The sequence below is a fragment of the Bombina bombina genome, chromosome 5, assembly GCF_027579735.1.
Source record: "Bombina bombina isolate aBomBom1 chromosome 5, aBomBom1.pri, whole genome shotgun sequence".
NCBI classification, from domain to species: Eukaryota; Metazoa; Chordata; class Amphibia; order Anura; family Bombinatoridae; genus Bombina; species Bombina bombina.
In genome coordinates this window covers 1029505036-1029524209 of record NC_069503.1, presented here as the reverse complement: position 1 = coordinate 1029524209, position 19174 = coordinate 1029505036, and the positions used below count along the sequence as shown (strand labels likewise).

The following is a 19174-nucleotide window of genomic DNA, read 5'->3' as shown; positions in this document are numbered from 1 at the left end:
ACCGCGCTAGGATTGGCACGCAAATTGATATCACAAGTCCATGGTAAAGAAGAATAACCAGAGAATGTTTAGCGTGGCCATCATCCAAATACTTTCAATAGATATTGCAACCGTTCTAAACAAGTTTAAAGTTATGGGTTGTCATCGAGTGCAACACATAACAGTACCACATAACAGTACCAAAAAGCTTTAGGGCGATTATAGACCAGAAGTAAAGTTTAACAAAACACATGTATAATTATTTATTTTATTTATTTATGTTTTAAATGTAAAAATTAAAGTTTACTATTGAATCAAATGTTTAAAAAGGGTTTCAAAAATATGTGAAGGTGTTTGATTGAGAACTCAAAAGTGTATATGTGTATATATTTGTATGTTTGTGTGCACTGTACGGCCATGAGTCCAGGACCCGCTGCTCCTTAACTCGTCCGCTGCCTCTCATACGATCGGGGTTGATGGACACCCAATGCTGAGCAGATAGCATTTTTGCTATCACTTCCATTTTAAGCAGAATAGATTGACTCTTGTTATTTATTTTTTTATTAACCTGTCAAAAACTATGGGTGCCCGAATTATCAAGCTCCGAATGTAGCTTGGTGCCCCTGTTTCTGCGCGAGTCTTCAGGTTTGCCGGAAACAGTAGTTATGAAGCAGCGGTCCTAAAGACTGCTGCTCCATAACTTGTCTACTTCCTCTAAAGCTGCAGTCTTCAATCCGCCCGATCCTATATGATCAGACTAATTGACACCTCCTTGCATTTTCAGTTGAATTTAGGGAACCACTTGAAGCATTTGTTGTGTTGAGCTATTTCAATTGCTTTTGTTTGGTTCATTGCAAACATCTGAAAGTCTGTACATTTTGACAATAAACCTGATTTGCAATGGGGGTTGAATAATTTTTATTATGGTGGGATCAAGAGTGTGGGGTTTTGCAGAGGCACTGTGTGACACCACCTTCCATTGTGACCAGTCATCAACAAATTGTCCGGTATTTTTTGTGGAGGACAGCTGGCATCCCCTAATCGCCAACTGGCTCTCAGTAGTGCAACCTTTGAGCTTATCTAGAAGTAAATTGAAAAGTCTCATAAAAAATGCATTCTCTATCTGATTCATGAAAGTGTGATTTAGTGTTTTAAATGCCTTAAAATTGTGCATAGTAAAAAAAAATGTATTGTATTCATTTATTATTTTTGACTAATTTTGCTGTATTTTAATCTCTAATGCAGGAATACAGTCACTGGTTGATCATGACTTTTACGTGTCACTAACTAAAAACAAACAAAGGAGATAATATTAATGTCCTTGTGGCTTGTTAAAGAAGAAGATGTCCCTGGACAACAAAACAATATGTTTTTTTCTAAAAAAAAAAAAAAAAAGACAGATATAGATATAGGCGTGGAGAGACTGGGGTTCGGAACATATATGTAGTAGGGTTAGCCTTGTGAGGACAGCACAGTGCCGTTTGAAAGTTTTGAGAATTAGTAATTGCTAACTCTGAGATAAAATTACAAGGAAAGGGGACAAAATAAAGTATATGGCAAAAAAAGATGTTTCATTACACATAACTAAACATTTTATATAAAAAAGCTGTAGGTTTTTAATATGGCCTGTTAACATATTTTAGAAACTTTTACTTATTTGTAACATTACTTGTAGTTTTTTTATTTGTGGGGAATGGCAAGGGTTGCCTATAAATTAGTGTCATACTGGTAGGGTGAAAGTACAATGCATCCTAGCTCTTACTAAAATGTTCTCAAACTTTCCTTTGATCCTAAGTACCACTAGCAGTATCAGATATCCCAAAGCTACCTATGAGCAATATAAAACAAGGTTTTAAATTATTTCTCTGTTCACAACTGAGAATACAGAGGGGTTACAGCAAAATGGTTCCAGTTCTTGGGAATAGAATAGGGTAGACTTCACATTTATTATGAACAGGCTAAAAGCCATATACTAGTGACACAACATTTATAAGCCAGCATAATAACAAAGGACACTGTATTGACAAGAGAGGGAAAAGTACATATCCTTTATTTTCAATTAAAAACTAAAGCAATGAGATAAAGCAGAAAGGCTCTAGAGTCTTTTACAAAATCTTTGTGAGTATCAAATGCACTGTATTGAATACAAGAGAATGCAGAGATCACAGAGGCATAAATATACCATGTTCCTATGCCATTTGTTCCAAATAGTATCAATTATCGCCAATGTGTGAATGAGGTGAGCTTAGATTTCTCAAAGCCAGAGATAGATGCAGTAATCGGAGGGTGGTTAATACTAATTAATGGCGTATCTCTCCAAGGCTGGATTGGCCTACCAGATATACCAGGAGATTTCTCCCCGTGGGTTTGCAGCAGCTGGGGCTGGGAAAGCAACAATTTAAAGTGGTGATTGAGTGATTAATATATGATATTTGGGTTGTATGGTGGCCTATATAACAACAATCTTGCACTTTTGTTTAATACATTTCAATTCTTAAAGAAAATATTGGGGGAAAGAGTATCCCAGGTATCCTGTTTGTTAAAGATGGGGAGTGCAAATTCTACTGAAAAAAGTGCTGGTCTACAAAGTTTCAAGGGCTGCTTTTTATTCGCGCAGTCAGGCCCTGTACCTCTCAGTCAGGCCTACCCTTTGGACAGGGGAAAGAGGGGCTACCAGGGCCCTGCAAATGCTGAAGGGTGACCCTGCTTTCAGTAATTCCTTATAAAATGATAAACTAGGGCTTAATCTGGCTGTCAATTCTTCTTTGATCTTCAAGACATAAACATTGGGACTTTGAACAAATCTTGTGACGACACTAATTCAGCCTAGATCACCTAAACCTGTGAAAACCCACCCCTATGCAATTCAAACATCACCCATGGACAGCACAGATTCAGTTTTCATACTAATAAGTTAGTAGGTATTGTATTGCATTGCTGCATGTATTTTGCTAATATTCTATGCAGTGAGTTACTTTTTAATCTTTTTCTCAGTTTCAGCTTTCTAACCCATGAATAAGTCAATGTGAAGTAGTCAGAAATAATCAGTCAGTCAGCGTTTTATAAGCATTACTGTTGAAACAAATATATATTAATAAATAGTCAGCCATTGGTTTAACAACAGGCAGTTATGGTCCATAGCACAGCATGAAAGGACAGACAACTACAATTAAGCTGAACAGATAATAAGGCACAATTTTAATAGGACAGGACAGCAGGATATTGGGCTTAAGGCAAAAGGGGGGTCAGGTACAATAGGCAACTGCCTAAAAGGTAAAGTGCAGCACAGAACAAGCCAGTGGTCAGGTAAAGCAGACAATGGGCAACTGAAGCAGATATAGAAAAAAATGGCCATATGTCAGGTATGGAAGACAACAGACTCAGAGGTCACATATAGCATGAATGATCAAAGGTCAAGATATAGCAGGCAATAGGCTGGTGATCAATGAGTATAGCGGAGCTACTTAAAGATCAGAACAGCAGGTACAGTTCAGATACCACAGGAGTGCTACTAAGGAGGTGGCAATTGTGGAAAATCCAAGGTAGAAGGTAATGTAAAGTAGACAGCATGTGCCAGCAAGTATGGTGACCATTGAACTAGAATTGTGGTAGTGAGTGAACATTATTTTTATTCAGATTGGAGGTGTAGTATGCTATCACAGGCAAATGGTTCACTGTAACATTACATCAAAGGGCTACTACATTCATCCATGAATGTTTCTACAACCAACATTATATAGTCTGAAAATTGCCAGGTAAAAAGTAATGGATGGTCATCAGTCCCTAGGCAGGACATCTGTGTTCTAAGAATATAGCTTCCTTTGATAAAGAGATCATATCCTATAATTCCAAAAAAGGAAATGATTGGGTGATATTTCAACAATGTGCTTGTATAACCTTTATATAGAACTCACTAATTAAAATAATACCCCAGGTGGTAAATCGCCTTTGAATAGGTTAACAATGGTATTGAGCTGGTTGTTCGTTCCTGTGAGTGCACTTCTCTATGTGTGAATTAAGTCTCCCTAAGGGGAAAATGGGCTACCAGATGTGGTCTCCTTGCTCAGTGTGCTTAGAGGAACATAGCTACACCTAATTGACAAGGCCCAATGAAGGTAGAAACGATCATCTGGGGTTGCTGTGTTCTTTGTTCAGAGAGGAGTTGCCTGGTATTGACTGTAATAGGCGGGATCAGACTGATATACTACAGGAAAGTTCTAATCTGTGAAAAGCATTACTGGGTTAAAAAAAAAAAAGCTGCACCCAGTTGTTAAATCGGCATAGAACAGACTAACAATGGTATTGAGCTGGTTGTTTGTTCCTGTTAGTGCACTTCTCTCGGTGTAAATTAAAATAATATAGTTTAGACACCAATATAAAAAGAACTATACTTGTAGCATTAGATACAGCGAGCACTAGAAAGTACAACACATAGAGACTAGTTACTAGCAGGCCAGCGTGTAATAGAAAAACTAGGCAAATAAGGTAACAGGAACATGAGGTACTGCAAGGCTAGATCAGTCAGTTATATAAACTCAGTACAGAAAATGGTAAATAAGATAGCTGGAAATGGGGTATTAGAGTGATATGTTGCAGATAGCAAGACGCATAGTTCAAAAAGTAAATCAGAGTAGTACACAAGTATAAAAGTAGCAATTAACAAATAGTATGGTTCAGTATTCAGGCATCATATATTGCTAAAGTCGTGATCAAAAGGCAGATCATGAGGCCGAAGAGGGTCATACATGGAACGCAGTAGAAAAAAAATAGCACACACACACAGACTGACCCTATGCAGGGACCAAGAGCATATTGTGTGAGAAACTCTTAAAAACCATACCAAACAACATTTTGTGGTCAGTTAGAAAAAATACCATACAAGCAACAACCTGACATAAAACTGCAGATTCAAGACACTTGTGATACTGGTAATATAGAAAACACAGTGAAGGAGACTGACTGCATCTGATAATTATAAGAGAGCAAGTTGATCTGCAAAGGGTATATCTAAGCGGTTGACTGGAAAAAAATTCTTAAAATATGCCTTGACAAATGAGAACAAAATCAAAAAAGATCTAGAACTTCACACCATAAGGTTTATGAATGGGTCCGCAGTTCCTACGATATAAAATGTCAATTTTTCAGCAGCAGAGTTGTTGTTTTTACTTTACTCCGCCCCCCCCAAATTGTTGCAAATATTATATGAGAGACACAGATGAGAGTGGCTGAGCCATTAAAAAGACATTTGAATGCACTAATTTGTTACAGCTGGTTATTTTTGCATTACAATCCATTGCAGAGGTTAAACACGTAAGTGAAGTCCCTCTTGGAGGCTGCAAGCCTTGCAACTCCTGGGCAGGACACCACCAATCAGCCAATTAGGAACATCAGTCACATGACCACACCAAATGAAAGACATTTTCTGCTTGATAGCACTTCCAGACCCTCGTATGATTTATTTGTGACAACACCCAAGCTTAAGAAAGTAGGGGCATGCCACATGCACGAGGACTCCCACCAGGGGCGAAACTACAGGGGGTGCATAGGTCGCAATTGCCCAGCATAAAAAAAAATGTTATTTATTTTTTTAATAAAAACGTTGACCTGCCACTGCCTGCACTGCTATCATGTGAGTGTGACATGATGCTTCACTAGTTTCTATGACTACAGGGGTTAGTCTTTCTGTTTTACTCATTGTGTTTTATGTGTGTGTATGTGTGTGTATGTGTGTGACTGTGTGTGTATTTATGCATGTATGTGTGTGTGTGTGTGTGTATGTTTGTGGAACCAGCAAATTACAGACCTTGTTACTACAGCATGGGGGGATGGGGTAAACAGTGTCACTATACAGTACCACTATATACAGTACAGGGGGCTGGACTATGTCACAGACTACTGTGGTCACTCTATAAAGTACAGGGGCGGGTAGGGTCAGGCCAGCCATCTCACCGGCAGATTACAGACTGTGTCACTGACTCACTATATACAGTATACTGGTGGGTTAAACAGTGTTACTATATACAGTAATAGGGGGTCAGACCATCTCACAGACTGTGGGCACAGGGTACCTCCTTTTGCAGACATGTAATCGGATTCTCATTTTTCTGTTAAATGTTAAAAAAAAGATATGTATCAAATTCACTTTTTTTGGGTGGGGGGCCCTTCTTAGATTCTTGCACATGGGCCCTGTGGTTTCTAGTTACGCCTCTGACTCCCACCGTACTGGTTGTGGGTCAAGTACAATAAAAAGTTATCAATGAAGCATACTAAATCATGAATTATAAAAATATTTATTATATCAATAAAATATTTACTTATTGAAATTAAAAAATCCAAATTTTCTTATGTAAACTGAAATTGTAATAATCATATAAAAAGCATATGTGCCAAAATCACTATATTTATACAAAATCAAACCCATAATATATCAGTTATCCCTTTCAAACTCCAGAAAGAAAACAAGCTCTTTTTTAACAAAATGAATTAGAAACTTTCAGTTACTTTTTATACAGCTTTGTCTATAATATGGATACACAAATACAAAAATATGATAGATAAAAAGTTGATAAATGATAGATACAGACAGATAAAAAATATAATAGATTACAAGGTGATAGACAGACAGATGTAAACGGATAGAGATAGATAGATAGATAGATAGATAGATGATAGATAGATAGAGATATATAGATGATAGATAGATAGATAGATATAGATATATAGATGATAGAGTAAATGAATTTGGTTTACAAAACATGAAAGAGGTGGTCAGCACGGTAGAACAGAGCTTTAGACAGATGAAAGGAATGTAGTGGCTCAGTTCTAGCTCTCTCTGCTACACAAGCACAATAAAGGTATTTACATGTAAATAGCGCACAATGACGCACCATATGTTTGCCATTTCATGTTGCACCTGCTTGCGAGCGCATTATACAGCAAACTGAATAGCAGCAGCATTGCTCTGTCATCCCCCTATGACAGGGAGCATCATGTGCACCGAGAAGGCAACGTGACCTGTCTGCAGAGGGAGAGAGAGAGGAGGCAGCTCTGCAGCGCACTGAGCCTTAGGGAGAGCTGGAGACACCACCAGCCAGGGACACTACCAGGTGGGTGATCTAGGGAGATATATGGGTGCTAAGCTAGGGCCATACGGGGTATGGGGAATAAGCATAGAACATTACCAATTAATTAACCCCTGATTTGTCGTAAGGGATTTAATCGCCCCTTTACATGATCCTATGGTTAATATGATTGGGAACTAATTAAAATAAACTCTAATTTTAAGGATGATGGCAATGAAAAGACACCAACCTGGTGCAGCCACATGTCATTCCTGTAAAGGAGGGGAGACACTGATGAAAAAGGGGGAGCACTGTTACCATGCCAAAATGGGGTAGAAAAGGTAAACGCCCGAATCAACTAGAGGGCAGGGCTGAGTGAGTCAACAAGTGCCAGGAGGCTCCAGGGATTTTGGTAGAGAGATGCAATTGGGCTGTAAGGAGAGCAGCTAGGGCTAATTAGTCATTATTTGTAAGGTTTGAGCTATAGACTCAGCTGCTGTCAATTCACACTGGTCACCTTCTTTAACACAGCACCTTGTGACAGGCTACAGTGTGGAACACCCTGACTTGATGACCATGGGACCCACAGCAGGAGAGCAACGGTGAGGCTGCTTCATGTGTACCTAGGCATTTACCATGACGTAATGCACTTATATGGGGAGGGGGTTACTAACATTACTGCTTTAGTATAATACAGCTTTTACCAATGTTATGCTTGTGGGTGTGTTAAATCATATATATATATATATTATATATATATATATATATATATATATAGTTATATATAATATTACATCAGCATAAAAAAGGTTGAAAAACGCAGTTCAAATACAGTCCTTTTATTCTGTTTTTTTCTGTTGGTTTCCTGCTGCATTGTATTTTAAGCATACCTTCCTATGCATATTAAATATTCAGTCTGGCAATAATAAAACCATTATAATGATCCAGACAAATATGTATCAAGTTATAAAACATGTTAATTGTGTTTGTGTTTTTTGGGGAGGGTTTTTTTTTTTTACGTCTATAATGATTCCACCTGTTTAAATACAAGCCTCTCCTATAATAATATTGAATATAAGGTGACAAGGGTTCCAAGTATTTGATCATCAGGTGAGTGATACACCTGTAATTAAGCAATAGATTTGTTTTTTGTTTTGGTGATGCAGTGCTAATCTAAGTATTTGATATGTTCTGAAACTGTTTACATATAAAACAATTGCAATTTGTGACTCAGCCCTTTAGTCAAAATAATAATTAATAACTGCACGTTTTTAATGTTGTTATATAAATGTTATAAAAGGATATCCCAGAAATAAGAATAAAGATTATTTCAGCAAAGTGATGTTGGTCTATATCATTTAATTTACTTGTTTACAACAATGAGGTGTCAGGAAAGGCAGACATGTTCTTTGCAAAACCATTTTATTATAGAAATTGGTGGGGGTTGTTTTTTATTTTTTTAAGGCACAATTGGGAATTGAAATGAACAGGATTTCATACATAACCTAAGCACAATTATGTCATATTGGATCCTAATTTATTCTCTTTTGAACCCTGAACATAAGTCTAATATCCTCTGTTATATATTCAGTTAGTAATGTGATATCTGCAGTATATGTTTGCACAATATTTCTCGTGCCTTCCCATGGAACATATTTTTAATAGTGTTTTCAGTGTTTCCTGGCTACATCTTATGTGTTGTAAACTGCCAGGGCTTAAATGTAACCCCTTTTAGTTCTAGTTATAAATCAAAGGTTTCACAAAATATTTTCATTAACATTTACAATGTATTTTGCAACTATAGCAATTTGGGCTGTGCTTATTAAAAGGAAGACAGGACCCTTTATTTTGTTCTGAAGCCAGTATGGGTTGTGGCTCAAAAACAATCATCCTACTGCAAAAGACGAAAACAAACTAAAATTAACATTGAACAGGGTGTTCAGTTTTGCTTCTAAAGAGAAGCTGGATCAGCTCAGGATGCAGTTTGAACAAATTGTGTCTCCTGAGGATGGAGGAGATGTATCTCCAAGTCAATTCAGATTCTAGGCAGTTTCCTGCTTCTCTTATGGTTACTTAACCCTTGACTGCAGCATATTTCTCAAGTAGGGTTTTCTACTCAAAGGGTTAAAGGGACAGTATATAACGCTTTTCATATAACTTGCATGTAATAGACACTACTATAAAGAATAATATGCACCGATACTGGTCTAAAAATCCAGTATAAACCTTCTGAAAACTTACATAGAATCTCCCAGTTTAGCACTGTTGAAAAGGATAGGCTGGGACACTCAATAAATGGGATGGAAAGCAAAAAGAGCAGCCCCCCCTGCATATGAAAAGACCCTTTATACATACAGGAGCAAGCTGGAGTAGGTAGACAACAGTCTACTTCTAAAACTTTGGGGCTTGGTTAGGAGTCTGAAAATCAGCATAATGTTATTTAAAAATAAGCAAAACTATACTTTTTTTTTTTTTTTTTTTTTTTTTTTTACCAAAAAAGCAGTATGGGCTATATAAATGGATCAACTACAAGAACATTTATGCAAAGATAAATCTAGTGTACAATGTCCCTTTTAAGCCTGAATACCCATAGCTAAAAAGGACGGTAAAATACAAATTTAAACTTTAATTGATTCACATTAAAACGTGTTTTTTTTTTTGTTTGTTTTTAAGTTTTAATTCAATTTACTTCTATTATCTAATTTGTTTCGTTCTCTTATCTTATATTTCTTGAAAATAATACCTAGGCAGGCTTAGGAGCTACAATGTAATGCTGGGAGCTAGCTGCTGATTGGAGTCTGCACAAAAAAGGCTTTTGTCATTGGTTCACCACATGTATTTGGCCAGCTCCCCACTAGTCTATTTCTGCTCCTTCAACAAAGGTTATCAAGAGAATGAAGCAAATTTTGTTAAATAAAAAAAATAAAGTTGTTTTAAAATTAAATGCTCTATCAGACAATAAACTATATACAATATAACAGTTAATTTATCAGTGTATTGTGGGCATGAATATAGGAATTTGTAATAATACAGCATAAGGTAACAGTGCAGATGAATGAACAACTTATTGACCAGATCCATTATCTGCATGTAGCTTGTCTGTGTGAGTCACAAAAGGCCCGGAGCTTAGATAAACAGCGTTGATGTTATCTACAGTGTTACAAACTATCAGCTTATTGAATTTTCCTATTAAAAAGAGGTCATTACATTTGTGTTGTATAACCTCATGTTTATTGCTTAGAAACACAAAACATTTATGTGTTTTTAAACCATACAAATTCTTTTTCCCCAAAATAAAAAGTGGTCTAAAAATTGGAAGCTTAGATTTAATTTGCAATAATAGCAAGGCATTATTTTCAATATAGTGGTGAGGCTGGATGAAGGGTGGGAACCAATTGTGAGAAAAAAATATTTGTACTGCTGCTTACAAACATGTATTTCCTATACCTCGGCTCAGTCCTAGTTTAAAGGGACACTGAACCCAAATTTATTCTTTCATGATTTAGATAGAGCATGCGATTTTAAGCCACTTTCTAATTTATTCCTATTATCAATTTTTCTTCGTTCTCTTGCTATCTTTATTTTTAAAAAGAAGACATCTAAGCTTTTTTTTTTTATTCAGACTCTGGACAGCACTTTTTTTTTTATTGGAGGATGAGTTTAACCACCAATCAGCAAGAACAAACCAGGTTGATCACCAAAAATGGGCCGGCATCTAAACTTACTTTCTTGCATTTCAAATAAAGATACCAAGAGACTGAAGAAAATTTGATAATAGGAGTAAAATTAGAAAGTTGCTTAAAATGTCATGCTGTATCTGAATCACAAAAGAAAAAAATTGGGTACAGTGTCCCTTTAAGTAAAAAATAAAATTAAAAAAAAAAAAAGGAATTTGTTATATACATTTTTATAGTCTTATAAATATGTCAAAAACATAAATTTCTATTTTAAACCATTGATTTTATATATTATATTGGGCACAATTTGCATAATTTCTGTATAATAAAGTCTCAATGATTAGCTGAGAATTTTATTGCTTTAGTGTTGTATATAAACAGTTCATTTTATGGTCTAGTCTAGATTCATAGATGATCAAAAACTCCTCAAAATAGCAACACAAGGCATTAACTTTATTTAGATACAAAAATCCAAAATATAGTAACGTTTTGGAATTACTCTCTTATTTATGCTTTATGCACATAAATTTGCAAGTAATCTATATATACTATTAGGAGGTACCAAATATCTCTATAGATTAACTCATTCATTACCATGATACAGGGGTGGACCTGATGAACTGAGGGCCCCTGGTGCAATAATATATTTTTGTTTCCCTCTCAAACTTAATTACTAACTGAATGTAATATAGTAATACCTTACAATATAAAAAAACTCCATTCTGCAGTCCCATAATTCATATTTATTTGTGTAAATGGTGCCAGTTAAAAAAAAATGGGCAACATAAGGGGAGCACAGTTTCTAAAGTAACCATTCACTTCTCATTATAAAAGTTCTCTTGTGAAGTATACCATATATATATATATGTATATGTATGTATTCAATGAAATCTGCTCTCACAAACACTAGACAGCGTGCAGGGTGCCGGTAATTAAGGTATCCGGAACAAGTTACTTAAATATTAATGAGTGTTCCTCCATTAAGTATTTGTGTGCCATAGTCATGTAAGTGTCCTACGTGTATCCAGAGTGTGTACTATATTGGTAGGCATAGCAGAGGTGTAACCACAGTATACACATGCATCCATATAGGACGATTATATATTTTATATATATATATGGTATACTTCACAGGAGAACTTTTATAATGAGAAGTGAATGGTTATGGAATAGATGCGGTTTCATTGATTATAATGGAGCTTGCATCTGTGACAAGGGATGGGTGCAATTCTTTATGAATTCTGTAATTATAAATATTAGTAAAAAAAAATTTGTCCACGAGTTGTTAGTTTCACAAAGTGGGTTGTATTTAAATCTAGAGTGACAGCAGTGTTTTGTGGTAAAATTTGTTATTTTTGTTTTTCTGTCCAAACATAGAAAATGCAAGAAAAGGAGCTTGCGCGCAGCCGCATTCCTCGTTTGGTTCTTCGCCCTTACCTGCCAAAACAAAAAATGTCACCATCCTCGGAATCTCCATTTTCAGAGGAAGAAAGCAAAGAATTTAACTTAACTTCAAGTCGATCTAATAGGACCATAAGTAGCAACAGCTTCTGCTCAGGTATGAGATTCCACAACCTCTCATGCTGAGGGATTACACAGTTGTTTGCCTAATAATATTTCATAATAATGTCACCCTTTTGGGTACAGTGGAATAAATTCATTATTTCTCACTTTGGATCCACAGCAGGAGACATTCCTGAAAGTTTTTTACTTTGCAGTAGATAAAAGTCTTGGAAAGGTGTTGTGTAGATCTTGGCTCATTATTTTTCTTTAAAGGGCCATTGTAGTGGAAAAATTTAAATGCTCTAATTTGTTAGAAAATTTAATTTGAGCACAACTAACCCTGCAAGTCTATGTGTTTAACCTCCAAAACTCACAATGTAACTGCATTTAATTGATTGTTGTGTGCTCACAAAATAGTTACATTGTGAGCATGGTGACTTACAGAATGGGAACATTTAATTGTTTTTTACAGTGTGACACTGGCGGGATCCGTATTAAATGGACATGAAACCCATAATGTTTCGATTATAATTCAGATTGTTAAATAACATTCCAGTTTACTTTCCATTAGCAATTTGCTTCATTCTTTTGGTATCCTTTATTGAAGGAGCAGCAATGTATTACTGAGAGCTAGCTGAACACATCAGTAAGCAAATGACGATGCATTGACTTACATGTAGCCCCCATTCAGCAACTGTCTCCCAGCTTCTGAGCCTACCTAAGTTTGCCTTTCTAGAAAGAATATCAAGAGTACAAAGCAAATTAGATACTAGAAGTAAATTGGAAAGTCATTTAAATTTGTATGCTCTATCTGAATCATGAAATATTTTTTTTGGAGTTTCATATCCCTTTAACTGTTGGAAAATAATAAACAAAAAAGAGTGAGCACTTACAGTATGACTTCTTATTTTTTTTGTTAACACAAGGCGCACCCTCACTCCAAGATTAAATGCACTTTATTTCCTTGTTGGATGTAAAATAGGTCATTATAAAATTATTTTACTTCTTTCTAAATAAAGTGGATATTCCTATGCAGGAAAGAGAAGCACTTTATGTGTGTGTTACTGTCATTCAATAAAGCTGGGGATGTTCATTAACAGCCTGTAAACTATGTATAGCACAGGCTAGTTATCCATCATGTGCTTCCTGTAAGTCTTAAAAATTAAATAGCTTTACTGTTTCCATGGCAACAATTTGCATCAGTTCTATAGATCTCTTAAAGGGACAGTCAAGTCCAAGAAAAACTTTAATGATTTCAGATAGAGCATGTAAATTTTAAACAACTTTCCAATTTACTTTTATCACCAATTTTTCTTTGTTCTTTTGGTATTCTTAGTTGAAAGCTAAACCTAGGAGGGTCATATGCTAATTTATTAGAACTTGAAGGCCTCCTCTAATCCTAAATGCATTTTTGATAGTTTTTTCACCACAAGAGGGCATTAGTTAATGTGTTTCATATAGATAACATTGAGCTCATGCACGTGAATTTACCATGGAGTCAGCTCTGATTGGCTAAAATGCAAGTCTGTCAGAAAGACTGAAATAAGGGGGCAGTCTGCTGAGGCTTAGATACAAGGTAATTACAGAGGTAAAACGTGTATAATTATAACTGTGTTGGTTATGCAAAACTGGGGAATTGATAATTAAGGGATTATCTATCTTTTAAAACAACTAAAATTTCTAGTGTTGACTGTCCCTTTTAATAGATAATGGAAAGAAAAAAAACCAGATGACTAACATGCTTGCTCTTTTTCCAATCTAATGGTTCCCTCTTTAATTTCCTGGGCTCCCCCAAGGATTTTGGCTACTTGCTATTAGACAATGGCGATGGGTTTACGAGCTGATGTATCATAACTCCCTATGGGCAGCTGAGCAGAACAAAATAATGCTCTACATTTTTATTTTATTTTCCCACTTTTCTTAGTAACTGTAACTATATAATACAGGAGACGGAAATGTAACTTGATAAAATAGATTAGAGTGACAAAAAACAACTTTTAATTTGCTGCAACTTGTTTACTATTTAGGAACCGTCACATTTTGATAAAAATAACATGTGAATATATGTGCTTCTTGCGCACACACACAGCAACTGTCAGCTACTAGCACTGGGGGCTATTTACTATCTGACACAAGGCCCCTCCTTCTCTTTTCATCACACTCTTTGGATGGCAGCCACCTAGCTCGGATGTCAAGCTGTGGAAAACATTCTGCCAGCCGCATCTGCTGTAACGTCCACTAAATAGATGGCTTTCTCATGGAAACTCCCAAGATACATTTTTTCTACATGATGACTTTTGAGAAACTTGGCAAGAGGCTTTAGTATTTGTACATCCAGTTTATATCACTTTGGTTACACTTTTCAATCTCTTTATTATATTTTTTTAAGAAAATTAAAAAGTGACCTGATGTCATTATATTTGACAAGGACATTTTTTATTTTTTTTATTTACCCAATTAAAAACTGTTTTATTATGTGTCTTGTTTTGTTAGAAGATTCATGTACTATAGTAAGTAAACACTGTTACAAAAGAGCTATTGCCTAATTCTTAAAGGGAGACTAACTACATTTCATGCACCTCTCTAATTATTCTATTTGCCTTGTTTTGGAACCTAGATTTCACTGGTATTAGAGTTGCTGCACATGTGCAAACAAATCCTATACTGCAGTGAAAGCTAGATTTCAATATCGTAGCACTTACAGTTGTGCTCATAAGTTTACATACCCTCGCAGAATTTATGATTTCTTGGCCATTTTTTCAGAGAATATGAATGATAACACAAAAACTTTTCTTTCACTCATGGTTAGTGTTTGGCTGGAGCCATTTATTATCAATCAACTGTGTTTACTCTTTTTAAATCATAATGACAACAGAAACTACCCAAATGACCCTGATCAAAAGTTTACATACCCTAGTGATGTTGGCCTGATAACATGCACACAAGTTGACACAAAGGGGTTTGAATGGCTATTAAAGGTAACCATCCTCACCTGTGATCTGTTTGCTTGTAATTAATTAGTGTGTGTGTATAAAAGGTCAATGAGTTTCTGGACTCCTGACAGACCCTTGCATCTTTCATCCAGTGCTGCACTGACGTTTCTGGATTCTGAGTCATGGGGAAAGAAAAAAAAAATTGTCAAAGGATCTGTGGGAAAAAGGTAGTTGAACTGTATAAAACAGGAAAGGGATATAAAAAGATATTCAAGGAATTGAGAATGCAAATCAGCAGTGTTCAAACTCTAAACAAGAAGTGGAAAATGAGGCATCTGTTTGATAAAATACTGCATTCATCTTGCCATCAATTCTGCCCAAATTTCCTGTGCCTTTGTAGCTCGCACATCCCCAAAACATCAGCGATCTACCTCTGTGTTTCACAGTAGGAATGGTTGTACCTTGTTGACTCCTCTCCAAATGTAGTGTTTTATGGTTATGGCCAAAAAGCTCAATTTTGTCTCATCACTCCAAATGACTTTGTGCCAGAAGGTTTGAGGCCTTATCTCTGTGCTGTTTGGCATATTGTAAGCGGGATACTTTGTGGCATTTGCATAGTAATGGCTTTCTTCTGGCGACTCACCATGCAGCCCAATCATTCTTCAAGTGCCTCCTTATTGTGCATCTTGAAACAGCCACACCACATGTCCTGTATTTCACCTGAAGTTATTTGTGGGTTTGTCGTTGCATCCCGAACAATTTTCCTGGCAGTTGTGGCTGAAATTGCATTTGGTCTACCTGACCGTGGTTTGGTTTCAACAGAACCCCTCATTTTCCACTTCTTGATTAGAGTTTTGAACACTGCTGATTTGCATTCTCAATTCCTTGAATATCTTTTTATATCCCTTTCCTGTTTTATACAGTTCAACTACCTTTTCCCCGCAGATCCTTTTGACAATTCTTTTGCTTTCCCCCATGACTCAGAATCCAGAATCTTCAGTGCAGCACAGGATGAAAGATGCAAGGGTCTGTCAGGAGTCCAGAAACTCAATGACCTTTTATACACACACACTAATTACAAGCAAACAGATCACAGGTGAGGATGGTTACCTTTAATAGCCATTCAAACCCCTTTATGTCAACTTGTGTGCATGTTATCAGGCCAAAATCACCAGGGTATGTAAACTTTGGATCAGGGTCATTTGGGTAGTTTCTGTTGTCATTATGATTTTAAAAGATTAAAAATAGTTGATTGATAATAAATGGCTTCAGCCAAACACTAACCATGAGTGAAAGAAAAGTTTTTGTGTTATTCATATTCTCTGAAAAATAGCAAGAAATCATAAATTCTGCCAGGGTATGTAAACTTATGAACACAACTGTATGGCTAGAGGGAGACAGAAGATACATTCATTACTATTCTTCTAAAATGTATTTAGTGTTTAATTTCCCTGTTAAATTGATATAATGTTCTTGGCCTTTTTTGGGGGGAATTAAATATGCTGTCCTTTATACCTTCACTGGAAGTATGAATGTAGAAGCTGTGGTGGGAAAAATAAAGAAGATATTTATTGTGCATATTAATACTGGATGAACAAATTTAGGCATATTGAGGTGTTTAACAAAAATAATGAATTACTCAAGGGCCTATAGTTGAAAACAAGTTTATATGTCCCCATCCCAAAATCTAATTGAGTGTGTTATTTTACCCTGTTACTATAGATACCATATTTGTTTTGGAACTGGGACATACTATTTTGCCCTTATTAGCATTTTGCCTTTAAAGAAAATTTAGATTTAAATTTAAGATGTTTGTTTTCTTTTATAAACTCCAGTCTCCTACCGATTGCCCTCTCTTAGGTGGAGAATTTTAATCTCCCTTGTCTAGTCTGACCGGGGAAATTGACAGCTCTTGCCCGCGCGCAGGCAGGGGGCAGCATTACACGGCAAGCACAAAATAGCTGAATTCTGGTCCGCCAGAGGCAAGCTCTGGCAAACAGGAGCGCATATGTACGCCCCTGTCTGCCGTAGCTTGATAAACCAAGCCCATAATCTAACTGCACCTTGGGGAGGGAATGGGTAAAACCTACAATGGGAACCCTTGATCCAGTTCATGCTTCCAGTACCCTTAATGGAACAATGTACTTGGGCAAGTAGCTGATGATGAGTTCACTGTATTCAAAGGAGCTGCAAGAACAATCTCTGCCCCAACCCCATTGGAAAATTGATTTATTTTGCTTCCTCTCATTTTACTTTAGTATTCAAATTTTCAGTGTGGGTGGTGTTTTAAACAGGCAAAAAGAAGTTATTTCAAATGATAATATAAAGGTAGAATGGGAACATCTTAAAGGGGTCAGAATTGTATAGTTCAATGTCCCTTTAATGCTGTAGCAGACTTTTTACTGACTGGCTCATAACGCAGTGGTATGCATTGAAAAAGGGTATTGGGAAGGTCACTTCACAAGCCTTCAGCTATTAGTAAAACTGTTTGCTTGCTCATAGTAACAAGGGGCACAAGGTAGTGTGTATCAGTTTGTTAGTATATTATTTACATAAATAGGAGTTTAATTACTATTAAGATGAAAAATATAGCTAATAAAATGAATAAACAAAACATAAGTTTTTTTAACTGAAATAGAAGCAATAATGGAATGTGCCCCCCCCACCTTTAAATAAAATATATACATTTATTATTTCCTGAGCTTCTACGTGGCCGTGTCCCTGTGTTTCAGCATTCTGTTCATCTAAAAATCTGTCTGGCTCTGACGTCTTTATATACTAGAAAGGCAGAGGAAGCAGCTTTCCTTTAGCAGCACACATATTGGACAAATGCCTTTTCATAGATGAGTCAGCTTACCCTCCCTTTTCCTTCTCTCTGCATAAACTCAGTGGGTCAGGAAGAAACAAGTTTGAAAGGAAAATATCAATGCATAAAAAGGCATCTTTATTAACTTTATCATCATGACCTTATACTTTTTGATACATTTGATTTTAAATTTGGAGGACTTTTAACCTTTTTAAAGAACAAGATCTTCTGAGCTTCTGTGTTTTATTATATACTAATGAGTCTCCACATTTCTCCTTTTGCAGATGACACTGGTTGTCCCAGCAGTCAGTCTGTTTCTCCAGTTAAGACTCCCTCAGATACTGGAATTAGCCCAATGGGCTTTTGCACTGGAAGTGAAGATGATTATAGCCGTAAAAGGGTTAATATGGGCACATTTGCAGATAGTGCTCTTCAGCCAGCGCGACATCGAAAAGAAATGAAGACTGGTCATCTGAAGACAGGTAGACATGATTGGTATTACGTGTTTGTGTTGCATGTTTACATTTTAATAGCATGTGAATCTAAGTTTATTTAAACTACCAAAGTATTGTAGATGTATTTAGACCACAAGTTTTGTAGCAAACCCCACATAACATTAAGATTAGTTTATTTATATAAATCTCATGTCTGGTTACATTTGGTTTGCATATGAACTTGGCAAAATTATCATGTAGAATATTTTTCTAGTAGATGTTGGTTGGACACACACATTTTGTGAGAGGCATAAGATTATTATGAAGGTTAATTAAGCATTTTTTTGTTGATATGAATATGGAAAAGGTTTTGTATTTTTAAAGTTCGGACATAACATTTTATGTATTGAAATAAACTATGTATAGTTCCTCCTTTCCCATAAGCATATTGTATGATTTACTTGTTTCTATGGCATGTAAAATAGACACAAATGTACCACAGTTTAATATTGTCTTGTCACTGTGTTGCAGAATAATACAGCTAAAATATAATGAAATTAGCATGCAAGATTACTATTATTCTGCTATTAGTCTATAAAAAATTACATCACTATAAAATGTTTGAAGTAAAAAATAAAATTCTATGCCAAAAAGGCTTTCTATGTTTTCACCAGTGATGTCAAAAATCACCTGTGGCATTATACATCATAATATTAAACTAACTTTTGCACCTGTTACACCAAGAGCTGCTCCTTAACTTGTCACAACCATCCCTAAATGA

General features: G+C 36.0%; 1 protein-coding gene across 3 annotated transcripts in view; it reads left to right on the top strand.

The window, feature by feature from the left end:
* Positions 1-6927: 6927 nt before the first annotated feature.
* Positions 6928-19174, top strand: part of SYBU (syntabulin) — a 58658-nt gene continuing 46411 nt past the window's right edge. For all 3 annotated transcript variants that reach the window (XM_053715302.1, XM_053715301.1, XM_053715300.1), the window contains exons 1-4: positions 6928-7085; positions 7572-7640; positions 12094-12275; positions 18244-18441. In XM_053715302.1, the coding sequence (XP_053571277.1) occupies positions 12098-12275; positions 18244-18441 (376 nt within the window). In that variant the 5' untranslated portion in view covers positions 6928-7085; positions 7572-7640; positions 12094-12097. The remainder of the gene's footprint in view (positions 7086-7571; positions 7641-12093; positions 12276-18243; positions 18442-19174) is intronic.